This window comes from Lathamus discolor, chromosome 5 (genome assembly GCF_037157495.1).
Source record: "Lathamus discolor isolate bLatDis1 chromosome 5, bLatDis1.hap1, whole genome shotgun sequence".
NCBI classification, from domain to species: domain Eukaryota; kingdom Metazoa; phylum Chordata; class Aves; order Psittaciformes; family Psittacidae; genus Lathamus; species Lathamus discolor.
Genome location: NC_088888.1, coordinates 78,975,812 through 78,989,593, shown reverse-complemented (window position 1 = coordinate 78,989,593; position 13,782 = coordinate 78,975,812). Strand labels below are relative to the sequence as shown.

At 40.4% G+C, this 13,782-nt stretch overlaps 1 protein-coding gene across 2 annotated transcripts in view; it reads left to right on the top strand.

Moving 5' to 3' along the window:
• MYO6 (myosin VI) overlaps positions 1–13,782 on the top strand; it is a 110,287-nt gene that overhangs the window by 4,634 nt on the left and 91,871 nt on the right. Inside the window, exon 1 of one of the 2 annotated variants that reach the window (XM_065681395.1) lies at positions 4,915–4,983. The exons of the other annotated variant lie outside the window; for it this stretch is intronic. Within the exon in view, the coding sequence (XP_065537467.1) occupies positions 4,979–4,983 (5 nt within the window). The 5' untranslated portion in view covers positions 4,915–4,978. Of the gene's footprint in view, positions 1–4,914; positions 4,984–13,782 lie in introns of those variants that run through there. 2 annotated transcript variants of the gene reach the window in all.

Genomic DNA, 13,782 nt, shown 5'->3' with positions numbered 1-13,782 from the left:
AGCCAAAGTGAGTTCTTGCTTTTTTTCTCATTGAACAACATGTAAAATTGGAGCAGAGGCAGCTGGGGCTGGGGAGGAGGGCTGGATTTGGTTTTGGTGCTGCTGCTGTATGTCAAAGGCAAAGCCTGTTTCCACTTGTGGACCGCTTAGCACAGCCTTGTAAAGGTGGTTTGGGAGCCCCGAACAGCATCTCATTAACTTTTTTCAGTGAAAAGGGAGTAAGTTGCAGGGTGAGTTGTAGCCAGGCAGTGTTTACCCTGCTGACATGGTGCTGGCTGCAGCTCCTGTAGGCATGCTGGAGCTCTGCAAGCTCCATTGCAGCTACCGTCTGTAGCGTGGCATGTACAAATCCTTGGTTAGGAAGGGTTGGTATCTGTGCTGCCATGGCTACTCTGCAGGTCATATCCAGGGCTTACCTGACTCCTGAAGCGCTTTTGCCAAGCCAGGGGTCTTTCCTTGTCAGCGGAATGCTTCTCCCCACTCTTCAAGTGGGTGGATGAAGGGTAGTTACTGCTTGCTCCAGGGAGTGAGAGATGGATGAGGCATCTGGAGTTAAACTTCACTTTTCATATGTGCAGTTTGCAGTTCTGCTGCTCTCAACTGATCTCTTGGTGAGAAAGGCAAACAGGACTAGTCTCCAGACTGGGATCCAGCCCTGGCAGCGATGAATGGAGGAGTCATGAGCACTGCTAGTACTGGGGTGGCCACATTTGTACCTGCATCTTTTGGCATTTGGTCTGCTCTCGGGAAAATCAGTAGAGAAATTCCCAGAGTCTTCAGAAGGAAGACTGAATGAACCCTGGATTTCTAAACACTCAACCAAGGGTCGTTCCTAACATAAAAGAAAACTAGATTTCTTTTGCAATGGTAGTTAATCAGACAGTTAAATTGAGAGTATTATTTATGTAGTGAATAATTATATAGTTTCATGAACAAATTTGTTTTCTTTGTAATTAACAAGATTTAGCAGACTGATTTGAAATTTGGGAGAGAGAAAGAAAAGTAGGAAATGTAACAAAGTCAGTGGTTCACAAAGCTCTTTCAGGCATCAGGAAGATTTCTAGCTATACTGGTAGCAGCAGCTTTCTGAATTATGTCTAAGTTTCTGTGGATCCTTTAGGCATTGATCTCAAGTTGGGTGAGTCTTGCTACATTTCATATTTTGTGCAAGTCCAGCTTGTGATTTGAATGGTCCAGAGCTCCATCCTTCTCATCTGCTGTACTATCCTTGTCACTATGACTCTCAGCAAGGTTTTAGTCAGGTTTGTTCTTAGTGGCCAGATCCAAAGCAGCCTGACTAAAAGGTGATACTGTGGTAGCCATATTTTGGAAGAAGAAACTGCAAGACCCATGGGGGAGGCCGTGCCTGTGGTGGGATGAGAACACCCTCTTCTGAGTTCCCACCTGTATTTTGCTCTTTCCTGATTTATTCAAGTGCAGCGCATCAACCCCCTTTACAGCGTGGAGGTGATAGCAGTACAAATCTCTTACAAAATCCTCCCTGGCAAAGACTGGTTATTTTGCTGCATCTTCTTTTTTCTCAGCTGGGTGAGCACTGTGTGCAGTTGGCCCTACTTATCTACTGCAGAGTTTCCAGGACAGGAATCGAAGCATTCAGGAATGAATGAAGAACCTGACAAATATTTTTAATAATTTAAATTTTAATGATTCCCTAGGGCTGCAGTTTTGTGAGTTGTTGGGCTGAGGTGATGGCCTGCTGGCCTCTGAAAGGGGGGAAATCTTTCCACGGCTGTGCCTTTCCCTCTGCTCCCTTCCCAGCAGCGCTGATGGTCACTGGGGTCTTCCACACCTCAGGGCAAACTGCTGCCTCTGCAGAAAGCCACGTTGCTTTTCTCCATATCCTGCTGCAGAGGGACATTATGTTTCAGCTGCAGGGCAGCAGGAGCACATAAGGAGAAGCAGAAAGGAGGGAAGGCAGATGAGGGGTTTCCCCTTCTCAGGATGGTAAGCTGTTACCTCTTAAGCTCACCCTCTCTCAAAACTATAGCATCTTTTGCAGTATCTTAAACCTGTGCAACCCTCCGTTTCCTTTACCAAAAAGTACACAAGTGTCTCCAGTAGCCCTGTTGCAGAGTGAAATGTGGACCTAAAGAGTCTGTGTAGGGAATTTCAGTCATAGCAGTAGGACCAGAAAGGATTTTAAAACCAACTTCAGAGGGCTCTGAGATAACGTTTTTTATTACTCTGTAAAGATAAGAACACTTGGCTTTAGAACCTGTGGTGGTTTGGGGGGTGGAGAGTCCCTTTACTTTCTTTATTTTACCTTTACCTGGGACCCTTTACAATGATAGGAGAACTAATGAGGTAAATCTTTGTCTTGTTCTATGGGTTCTCAGTAAGTTGCTATTTTTGCAGTGTTTGCTGATTGCTTTAAAACCTTTGCTATGTTCATGCAGTGAGCCTTTTCGGCAGGTGCTTGGGTACATGAATGGCATTCTGCAGCATATTCTATTATCTCTGCTCTACTGCAGGGAGTGCTAGTTATGTGGACACTACAGGGACAATGCAGTTTCTCCTTCTTAGGCTTGTTGGCCTGCCCTTTGATGACCATGCTGCTAAGGGTTATTTTTATTTATTTTTATTTTTATTTATTTTTATTTTATTATTTTATTTTTAATCCCAAAACAGACTTGGCAGCTGTGTATTTATTTCTGGGAATGCATGTGCGTGTCGCATCATCCCTTTATTACCCCTGTTTACTCTTTTCTGGGATCATTTCTCAGACTTTAACAGTTTTTATAGATCTCAGTTGCTGATCTTCCTGTGGCTACGGTTAAGGGCATTGCTTCAAATTCCAAAGTTCTTGGGAAACAAAAATAAATGAGTTTGTCTTGAATTGGAGCTGTTGGGACCAAAGCATTTAACTGTAGGTGCACAGAAGAAACAGAGGGCTCAGAAATGGTGTGATGTTCTTCAATTGTCATCCCATTACAGTACTCTTGCATCTTCTCAAGCATCTGAAATTAGTTATGATCAGACATTCAATCTCAGTTTATATGGACCTTGAGTTAGTATTTGGTTCACTGCATGAATGTCATATATTAAAATAAATTTTTCTTTGTATGTTTGGAGATGCATTATGGGCTTTTGAAAAAGTAGTGTAACACCTCAGGGTATTTTAGGTCATTTATAAAAGAACAAATTTTAAGCTTTGTTTAGGGCAGGGATGTTTTTCAAATAAATTTCATATCATTCTGATGGTAATCTGAAACAAATTTTAGATGCCGCCTTATATTTTGCTTTGAAGTTCTGCGTCTTTTCAAAGAAAAAGATTGTTTCTTACTAGCCCAGGGAGAGGAGCTTTAAACACAAAGTTTGTTAGCCTGTTACGCTGTACAAGTCATGTCTGCTCAAAAGGTCAACACCCACAGAACATGTTTTTTGCAGTGCAGTGGGTATAGTAGCTGCTTTTCTTGGGGCTGTAACAGTCTTTCCTATTGTAAATGAAATTACGGTCTTTCAGTGATACGGCATCTGATGCTATGGGTATTTCTATGTTACATGCTAAATTATATATATTCAACACCAAAACAGCAATGATAAACAAAATAATATGTTAACCATATTCTCTTATGGATTATTCTCTTTCAATTTAAATCCTTGCAGCCTTGCCCAATTTTTCATACATTCCTGTATTTTTGAAAATATTATTATTTTGAAAATATTATGTCAGATTTCTTTTAACTTGGAACTGAAAGTACTTTTGTGTTAGCAAGTGTGGGAGTTCACCTTCTTTATTTCTCTTGATAGAGTTGTGTGTCTGTTCATGTAGCAGTTGGCCTAGCAGGAATTTTAAGAAATGAAGCTGGTTCATAGACTCTTTAAAATGCCTTTCACAGCTGCTGTTGCAAACCCTTCTGTTATGGTACTAGATCAGTTACTGAGCTCTGCAGAAGGAGAAATATTTTTTTTATCCCTTCAAAAAAATGCAGTTCTATTATTTCCTGATTTTTTTTTTTTTTTGGTACAAAATTGTGAATTCATGTGAGTAATAAGTACTGACTGCTTGAATGCATCAGATGGAAGTGGAAGTTCATGTGGTTTGTTCTGGGTTCAGCTGTAGCAGTCAGATGAGTTGTTTTATGTATTAATTCTGGTTTCTTTATGAATCCCTGTGGAAGGGAAGAGGGTGGACAAAGGCCACTCTATGTTGCTGATGTGTTTGCTGAGTGACTCTGCTGCTTTAGCCGTAGAGAGAAGGTAGGAGAGGGAAACTACCAGGAGAGTAGTTTGAAGTGAACTCCTTCTTGAGGAACATGTGAAGGGGGAATGATGATGCCAAGGTGAGAAAGGCTGGAAAGCTGAAAGGGGCAAAGGGTCCCCAGCAGGTTGAAGAGGGAACACTTGAAGATCATAGTGGAATCAAAATGGAGGTTTCATTGCTTGAAGGCAAAACTGCTTAGCATCAGGGGTTGTCCTTCCTCCTCTGCCTGGTCTGGGTTTTAAAGATGTGTTTTCCTCCTCAACTGAAGGATACTGCCTGAGGCCCATACGTACCCAGGCACTGACCCTGGGTGTGCCTGCTGTGGGTGTAAGAAGATCATGAGGTCTTGCAGTTTGGGTTAAATGTTTCACCCAAAGACAGGTGAAGGCTTTGGAGTGACATCTGAAGGTGTGCTGAGGTGTAATTAATGAAAGCTAATTGGCTCATGTTTTCCTAGGATTGGTGTGTTCTCTCTAGTAGCCTCTCATTTCCATCGGTCAGCTTGTTGGAAATGGCCAAGGGGTTTTGAGAGGATGCAGGTAAGACAGGAGCTTTCTCAAAAGGATGTTATTGCCTCCACTTTACATACTTAATGGAGAAATTTCAACAGGCAAGATACAGCTGTGCATGAAATTCACATGGCTTTGTTGTGTTTAGTTTGATCTGCTGCTCCATTTGAAATTCATGGCCTAACTTTGTGATGGACAGGCAGGCAAACCCACAAAACTCTAACTGGTAGCCTCCAGTCTGACAATGAGGTAAGCACATCTCTCTGATAAATGCAGGATTTTTAAGAAGTATTTCATTTGACTGGTTTCAAGCCTTTGCTTGAGGAAAATCTGTGTAACTCACATACCTGAAGATACAGGAGAACCAAGTTGGCTATGAAATAGTAGCCATGTGGCAGGAAAAACGGTTTTATGTTGTGAGGAGTTAGCCTACTGAGTTAGCAAGCATTTAAATAAAGTTTGGTGGTTGGAGTGGGGGCTGTGTTTTGAAGCTCATGTCTTAGTCTTCAAATTACTACTAGTGAAAAAGAAAGGTAGTTTTTTTCCCTGCCACATCACCACTTCCCTTAAGCATCTGCTGCAGGTGGTTGGACTCTGCTGAACTTTTGATATAAGCTAGAAGCTTGTACTAGTACCTTCTCTATTATTGTACTTCTGTCAAGGTCTTCACATATATTTCAGTACCAACAAGAAGAAAACATGGGAGAAGAATGAAGGGGTTTTTTTTGAAGATCTTCTTGTAGTTGAGGGGGGATTTCCCCTTTTTCAGGTATTGGGGCTCTCCTCCAAGGGTCCCCCAGCCAGCTGGGGTGTGAATGGCTTGGTGTGGAGCTTGGGTGCTTCAGGCTATAACAAGTCATACATGTATGCAAGGATGAAGATCTTGGTTCGGTGATAACTGATACTGCTTCTTTGCACTACTGGATTTAATGGCAGTCAAATTTTGACCCAGATGCATGTGATTGTGTTCATTTGGAGTTCATCAGAGCATAAAATGTAGTGAATACTCCAGTGTATGCTGTTAGCATGTCACCTGGATTGGCTTCCTGGGTTATATTATGTCTTGCCTATCGTTCATCTGTCTGGATCATTCTGGGATCCAGGCTGCAGCTGAGGTGTGGTCTAGATCCTTGGTGCTTCAAGTGCAGGCATTTGTGGGTGGCTCAGTTTGAATCAGACTGCTTCTTTTAGGATCAGCTGCTGCCCTTAAAGAAGCCCTGTGTTAACTTATTCCCAGGACACCCGTCTTTTTTAGCAGAACCTTTTTTTTTTTTATGTTGCTACATCCAGGATATCCTGCCCTTTGTATTTCACAGCTTGCTGGAAATGGGAAGGATTTGCATGGTGTCAGTTCTACAAATGAGCATGCAGCTTCACATGCTCTTTGTGGACTGTATATACCAAGACAGATTGCAAATGGAGTTTGTACAATAGAGCCAGTAAAACTGGCTGCTGCATCAGTGTGGTTTTCTAAGGATGAAAGAGATGTTGGTTTTTGTTTTACTTGGCAGCCAGGCTTGGTGTTTTGTGAGAAGGGTGGTGGAGAGATGTAGGGCAGAACATCTGGAGGTAGCAGGATTTAAGGGTTGGAAAGAGGGTTTTAATCAAAATCCACATTTTTCTCTACTTTTCTTGCTGAGGATGACCAGTGTCATACCAGTAAGCACTGGATTGCCGATGGTTGTAGCTACTTGGAAGCTGTTGACTTACAATTAACTCTGCTCATTAGCCTGAGGTTGGAAGGGTGATGTGGAGGACACATTTGCTGATCTGTGCTCAGCATGGCCTAGGAAGCCCTGCAGTAGAATGTGCTTGCTCCCCATGTGAATTAGCAGGAAGCAGTAATTTTTGTTGTTGCAGTCCTTTGTGGGTTCCTGCTCTGTTGGGAACAGCTGAGCTACTCGCAGTGGCTGGGAGCTTTGGCTACTCATAGTGGCCCTTGCGCCAGATGGTATCGCATTGATCTTGTCTGGATCAGCAGAAGCACCTTATCACCATGCTAAGAGCACCCAGCTAAGAAAGCCCTATGCCTTTTGCCACCCAAAATGCGTGTGGATTCAGTAGATTCCTAGACCAAAGCAGCAATCTGTTTTCCTGTTTCAGGAAAAATATTAAGTGAAGGGGAATACTGTTGCACTGAGATGAAGATGTACTTTACAAACTTATTTTAGGTGCAGCTTAATGTGTAAAGGATGAGGCAGTTTAGACTAGCAAGGTTTGAGAAGATAACTACCAGAGATACAAAATTATTAATGCTGGTGATAACCAGGGGGGGTGGTGTAAGCAGAAGCAGCCATGTGATGTAGGGAAAGTGTTATTCCAACAGCGGCTGCTGAGCTACAGACCTGCTGAGCAGAGGAGTCTGAGAAGATATGTTTGACCTTCTAGGCAGAGCCTTGCTGGCTAGCGTGTTTGGAGGCACAGCACAGTGCAGGACTGGCACAGCTCCACGGGTGGATGGAAAGCTCGCCAAAATCAGTACAGAGCGTTTCAAGGAATTTTTCTTACCTGGAATAGTATCAGTGGTGGTTTTCTAGGATTAGCCCTTTCTGCTGCCATGTTTTCTCTTCAGTGTCTTCAGTGATCCTGCCATTTCTGCGGTTTTTGACTTGCTGATAGCTGACAGTTTTAACAATAAATGTGTGTTTCTTGATAGAAAGTAAAGAGAAACTTTACAGTTTCTTTTTAGAGGGCAAAAAAACCCCACCCAAAACATTTTGAGGCGGGGGGAAGATATAAACTGTGGGATGCTTAGGGAAAGGGGAGAAGCCAAGTGTCGATGAAAATCATTCACTGAAGTCAAGGCCTATCTTTTATTGTACTGCTACAACTGAACAGCAGGTAAGGTGAACAATTAGTTCCTTCCCTTATGTTTTTCAGTATAAAACTAGTTCAAGAGACCCTCAGCAGTAAAGGCTTACAGGAAGGCTGCCATAGTTATTAGAGCACTTCCTGAGTGGCTCAGGATTTGTCTCTAAAGCTACACCTAATGTATGGGGGTTTCATGTGCTGTTATTACAGAACACACTCTGTATGTATTTCCAGAATAATGTCAAAAGCTTCCATACCAGAGGAGGGTCATCAACAGCACAGGCTGCTGGATGTGTGAAGAAGCTGGTTAAATTGCAACATCCAGTAAAACTTGGGTGTTATAAAATGGAAGCTGAAAAAAACAAATACTTTTTCGATAACCTTTGAAATATATTTGTGCTTCTCTGCTGTGCAGTTAAACGTGAAGATCAGCAAATCTTGCTAACTCATAACTTCTAAAAAAAATATATGTATGTCTTATCTCTTAACAGACCAGTGGGTTTTTTTCTTTTAGCAAAATTAGATTTGTCTTCACAGGTCATAACACCGGGAGGTTAGCCAGTGTGGCTCACTCTTGTCTGAAATGAGTACAGAAAATGGCTATTGCTGGCTGTACAGCTGTCTGAGAAGGCATTTGATAAATTTTTGTTTCTCTTGTTTCCAAGTTATTGGGAGTTATTCAAGAAATGTGTGTGCTTGTTTTGTTTTTATTTTTGTTAGGGTAAACCATTATAGCTAGCAAGTTCTTTTTACTCTTCATCCAAATAAAGCAGAAACTCTCGAAGTTGTGAATTTCCTTTTGACAGAGTATTGATCCCGAAATTCAATGTCAGGTTGATGGTAAATATGATTAGTTTACTTTCTGTGTAGTAAGTAAACTGCTTTTGGTATTGGGGGGATACTGTGGCAAAAATGTACTCTCAGTCTTCTGAACTATAGTCGAATGTTTCTTTTAAATATCCTCTATTTATTAATAGAAATAATAAGCTAATTCTTCAAAACTTGTGTCCTTCAATCAATAAAAGGCAACATGTACATCCCTGTAACTGAAGACACGTATGCTATTGTGGAAGGTGGAACGTGCATCTTCATAAAGAGAGGTGGAGTCTGCACTAATGTGGCGTGACAAGGGTACTGATTCATCTGCTGAGGCATTTTCAAAATGGGTCTGTGCGTTGGCTGTGTTATTTTGTTTTGCTTTTGCTTTTTTTAGCTCAGTAGGTTGTGAGTTGTGTCAGGTTGTCTGCTTTGTACAGTCATCTTACACTTTCGAATGCAGTTATTCTTGAGTTCTTGTCTTAAGACTTCACATAGGTCTCTGGAAGGCTACTGAAACCCACGTGTTTATTGCTCTGTCTCTGCACCAAACAGCAGAATTGGGCTTTTCTAGATTCCCGAGGAAGTGCCTGATTTGAATTAACCCTCCAGGTTCTTAATTTTAGTCAGATTTTACATGTAATTATTTAGTTTACATTGTGTTTTGAAGTTTTTTCTAAGATGACCTTACATCTCTAATCATACGGTGTTGTAAGACAACCGTACTTACCAGCTTTTAGTTTTCTACTTCCCATGAATAATTCACAAGCAAAACATCTTCCCTGGGGAAGATCTTTACTCCAGAGAGAAAATACAGGAAATCTACGAGGAGTTTAGTATTAATCCCCCTGTGCCTCCAAGAGGGCGCTCAGGTCTTTCAACAGTTTGAAGACATACCCATCATGAAAGCAGATTTGAAATATTTCTGTTCACAAGGAACTATCTTAATTGGTTGTATCTGACTTCCCTGTAGATTTCCTGATCCACTGTCATTTAAGCCCCTGTGGAGCTCAAATTTTGGATTAATTTACCAAGAAGATATGTGGCCTATGCGAATCTGCAATAAAGAATGTATTTGCTGTAATACGGAAAGTGCTGAAGACCTCCAAACTGGAGTCCCAGATAGAGTGCTTGAGTGAACCTGAGTTGGAGCATTACAGAGCACAAGTGTGAAAGCTGAAGAGGATACTTTGTAAAGTACCTGAGCAAGGGAGTCATTGGGTTGTTTTCTTGTAGGTCAATTGATGATAAGTTTCATATGATCCCACAGTCTCCTTTAATAGCACACAGTCTGTTTTGCATCTTTGATCAACTTGTTTGGTTTAGAATTGTATTTCTTACTCTTTCAAAGTTAGTAACATGTTAGTTTTCCATGAAGAAAATGAGGGACTGTTTTCTGGTTTACTGTTTGGCAGTCAGCAGTGAGGATCTTGCTTATAATGATAAATGCATTAATTAAATGTTTTTATCATCAGGACTTTGTGTGCAACTTTTTTAACAATCTCATAGGCATTTTGATTGACATTGTTGGCATTTTTGAGTACTTGAAATACCTGCAAATGTTGAAACAAGCCAGGAACTGACTCTCAAGTGTTCTGTCAGAAGGTGCTAGCACTTATCTTTAGTTCTGTTTGTGTATGTACTGAAAATAGGTAAAAAAGGCAACTCCTTCACAGGGTGGTTATCATGTCTTGCAAGTCAGACTGGGAAATATTGAACTTGGAAGACAAAAAATCTAGTAAAAAAATCTTGTCCTAATTTAAAATCTGTTCTACTGGTTAAAAGTAATTCTGTGAAAGAATTTCAAAATGATCGATGGTTGTGTTTAAAATAGTGCCTGTTTCTAGTCTGTGGCCTTTGTTTCCAGTGACTCTGTATTGCAGCTTTTTCTGCTAGACTGAAGAATTCTATAGTCTGTTTTCCATGTAAATATTTTATATGTTTAATCTGTGATTCTGTTATCCCTACAGTTTTTCACTTGACAAAGGATTTTTTTAAAACTACATGGAATTTTTGTGTGGCTGTAATTGTAACTATAGCAGATAGAGGAAAGTTGTAAAGATGTGCCAGAAGAAAATGTTTTGCCTTGGCCTTGGAAAAACAAGGTGCATGTGTCTTCAAGGTTAGAAATTAGTAATAATGTACTTTTTAGTGGGAAGGTCATGAAACTGTTGGTTAGATTGGGCTAGAATTGGAGGAAGATGCTGTTCATCACATAAGGTGTTTGAATGAAAAGAAAAAATAGAAGAAGATGTAAGTATCTTTGAAGCATGCTTAAGAACTATTTCACGTTATCCTCTCCTCTAATTGATTAACTGGATAATAGGTTTAAATGTGCCAAATAACAAAACCCTTGGATTTTATAACAACTAATCTAAATCGATCTAATTAAACTTGTTTTTTCTCTTGTGTCTTCTGGGTGAATCCTAGTGATGTATAGCAGGATATATAATAAAATATTAAATTGTGTTGTGCCTGTTTCTTGGGAATGGTATTGAGAAAGTTAGAAATTACTTCAAGAACTTAAAAGTAATAAGTGGAAATGGCTGTTCAGTGTAGTTCTGCTTCAGCTGCATCTGGCCCTTCTCACTCATTTAGGCAATTCCATTTGATTGCCTTTCTTGATAGTCTTGATATCGAGCCTATTGACTGCACTTTGTAAGTGTAGAAGTGTTAGCTGATACATGGTTTGAACCTCTGACATCAACTGTGTTGTCAGGTTTGCTCATTGCCTTGGAGAAATAGTTTAGTGTTTTTGATTTCTGGGCCCCTGAAGTTTCTGCTGAGCACCTGAATTCTGTCAGAAATGTCATATCTGTGGTGTCTTTGGAATATTAGTTTTTCTTAATTTGCTTTTGGGGGCTGCCAAAGCAGCAGTTAAAAATAACTCTTCTAGAAAAGTGTTACGTAAATTTTAAAGGTAATATTAGTCAAATATCTGTGATCCACATAAAGTGCCCTACTTTTACAATTGGAAAACATGTCATAAGCAATCCTTGACTTCGGATAGCTCAAAGAAATGCTGCTAATAAATTCTAGAGGCTCTGCTGTTTCAGTTATTTTTCATATTTCTGCATCAAAAACTTTGCTTTTAGTAAAGAGAAACCTTTACGTCTAAGAATTGTATGTTAAAAATTAATTAAATGAGTCTGCCTTAACTTTGAATTACAATAGGACTTATTTTTATGCCTTAGAAAAAGCAGATATTTGGTGTATTGGTTCTCTTAGACTGCATCCTTTGCACATTTTCGGAGATGTGGAGAGCCAAGGTAACAACTTGTTGCCTCGAGGAGTTTTCTGCTCTCATCTCCCCCTTGTTGTGGTTAAACTATCTACTTCTGTCTTGTGCTAGCAGTGGAGCTCACCCATCTTATTTTGAAACTGGGAAGAATTATTTAAGTGGATTAAACCATGCACTTTGGCAGAGATGTCTTTCTGCTGTTGCAGTGCAGTGAGCTGGCTTGCAGGCACTGGGGCTGGTACTGGCTGAGCTGGGAGGAGGGGATCAAGAAATGGGGAATGTGACTTTTGCCCCTGGGCCAGAGAGCTGTTCAGTTACCTCACCTGCTCTTTTGGTGGCTTGATTTTTGGGTTTGGGTTTTGTTTTTTTTTTTGGATGGGAAGCTCTTCCTTAAGTCACAAAATGTCCTTGATACCTCTTGACAGTTTCCTATTTGAATGTGAGTGGATCATTGCATAGGGAGTAAGGGGGCTGAGTTGTCCTGGAAGAGAGGAAAGAATATTTTACTTGCCTTTTTTGATAGAGATATCTGTGCTTTGTAGGAGAGAGTAACATTGCACTGATCTTGTATTTGGAAACGTTAAACTTGTGTTAGAACCTTGTATGGTCTTCTTGAGGGTATTTTTAATAGTGTCCTTCCGTGTGTTCTTAAAACAATTTGGATTTAAATTTTATGTATTGCCCATAAATGGAAGAAAAGTTTACTTTTCAGAATGTGGTGTTGGAACAAGAGCAGAAATTTTGATACATGATTAGGTCTGCACAACTACAAATGTTAGCTGTGCTTTTTTGGCTTAAAGCCCTAATTCAAATCTCATCTGTCGGACAAGCAGCAGGAAGATTAATCTCCTGCAGAGAGAAGAATCCATACCCCAGTTTTAGACAAAACATGATGATTAAAGTTATTTGTAGGTTGAATAAGCGCAAGCCTTTGTTTGGGACTGCTGAACAGGGTTATGTCAAAACATGCAGGAACATGGCTTAATCACATTCCTGTTGCTGCTGCTTCGTGCTTCCAGTCCACAGCATCATCTGACGGGGAGTTGGTGCTAAGTTACCAGCTGAGTGTATAAGCAATACTTTATTTTAAGATTTGTTGCTTGATTAACAACAGTGCCTTCAGTTGTCTACCTGCAACCAGGGAGAGGGCTGCTTTTCAGATGCTCATATCAGTGCAGTGCCTGTGGGTGAGCCAGGGAAAGCTCACAGGCTGGGGGCTGCTGGATCGTCATGGGACAATGTAGAGCCAACTAAAGAGAGTTTCAATCACGCTTTGTTCAAGATCACTATGATTATATAAGCTCTGAAGTAGGAAACTTGGTTTAGCTGGTGTTTGAACTCTGGTTACAAAGAAGCATACATTTCAAGTACTATGGAAGTTTAAGGCAAAATTTTTGTGTTGTAGTAGCAGTTGCCTGTCCTTTGGGAGGGAAGAAGGAAGAATAACTTAGCTGATGTTACTTAAAAACAAGTTATGAGAAGCTTTGCATTGTTTTAAGGCCTTTTTTTGCTAGTTTTGTAGCACTGTATGATTGGTAGCCGTATGTTATGTGATCACTAATGCTTAGTATGACAGTATTAGATTAAAATGGCAATAAGTTGAAGATAAAGTGCAGATAAAAAAGGGGAAAATGCGCTAACTTGGCCCATGACTATGTTTAGAACAACAGACTACAATTTCTGTCTTTTCCTGTGCCAAGAACTAATGGCAGCTGGATGAAGAATGAGTAGAGGTTTGTCTCCACTGGGGTTTTAGCTCATCTCAGAAGCTTGCTCTTGTGGTGAACCTCCTAGTTGTCTGCAGTTCACTGCCCTCCAGGTCCAGGTACCAAATTGAGTCCCATTTGGATGAAAACAGAGTGGAAGATACTTCTTAGGAAAAACACCTGATACTCTCCAGCTGTGAATTCAAATCCACTCTAGAGGACTGTGATACTTTGTGCAGTCTAGAACTAGTAAAACCTTCAAAATTTGCGTAGCATGGACACTGGCCCTTCAGAGCTGCTGTTTCGCTGTACAAATTTGCTCCTGTGTACTGTATTACTTGCTAACATAAATGTATGCATTTAGTTTAAAACTTATCTCAGATTTATGTCTGGACAAATAATGATACAAAAAAAATCTGTAAGTAATGTACTCTCAACTCCTGAAATTCTTTCATTGATGTAATGGATATTATT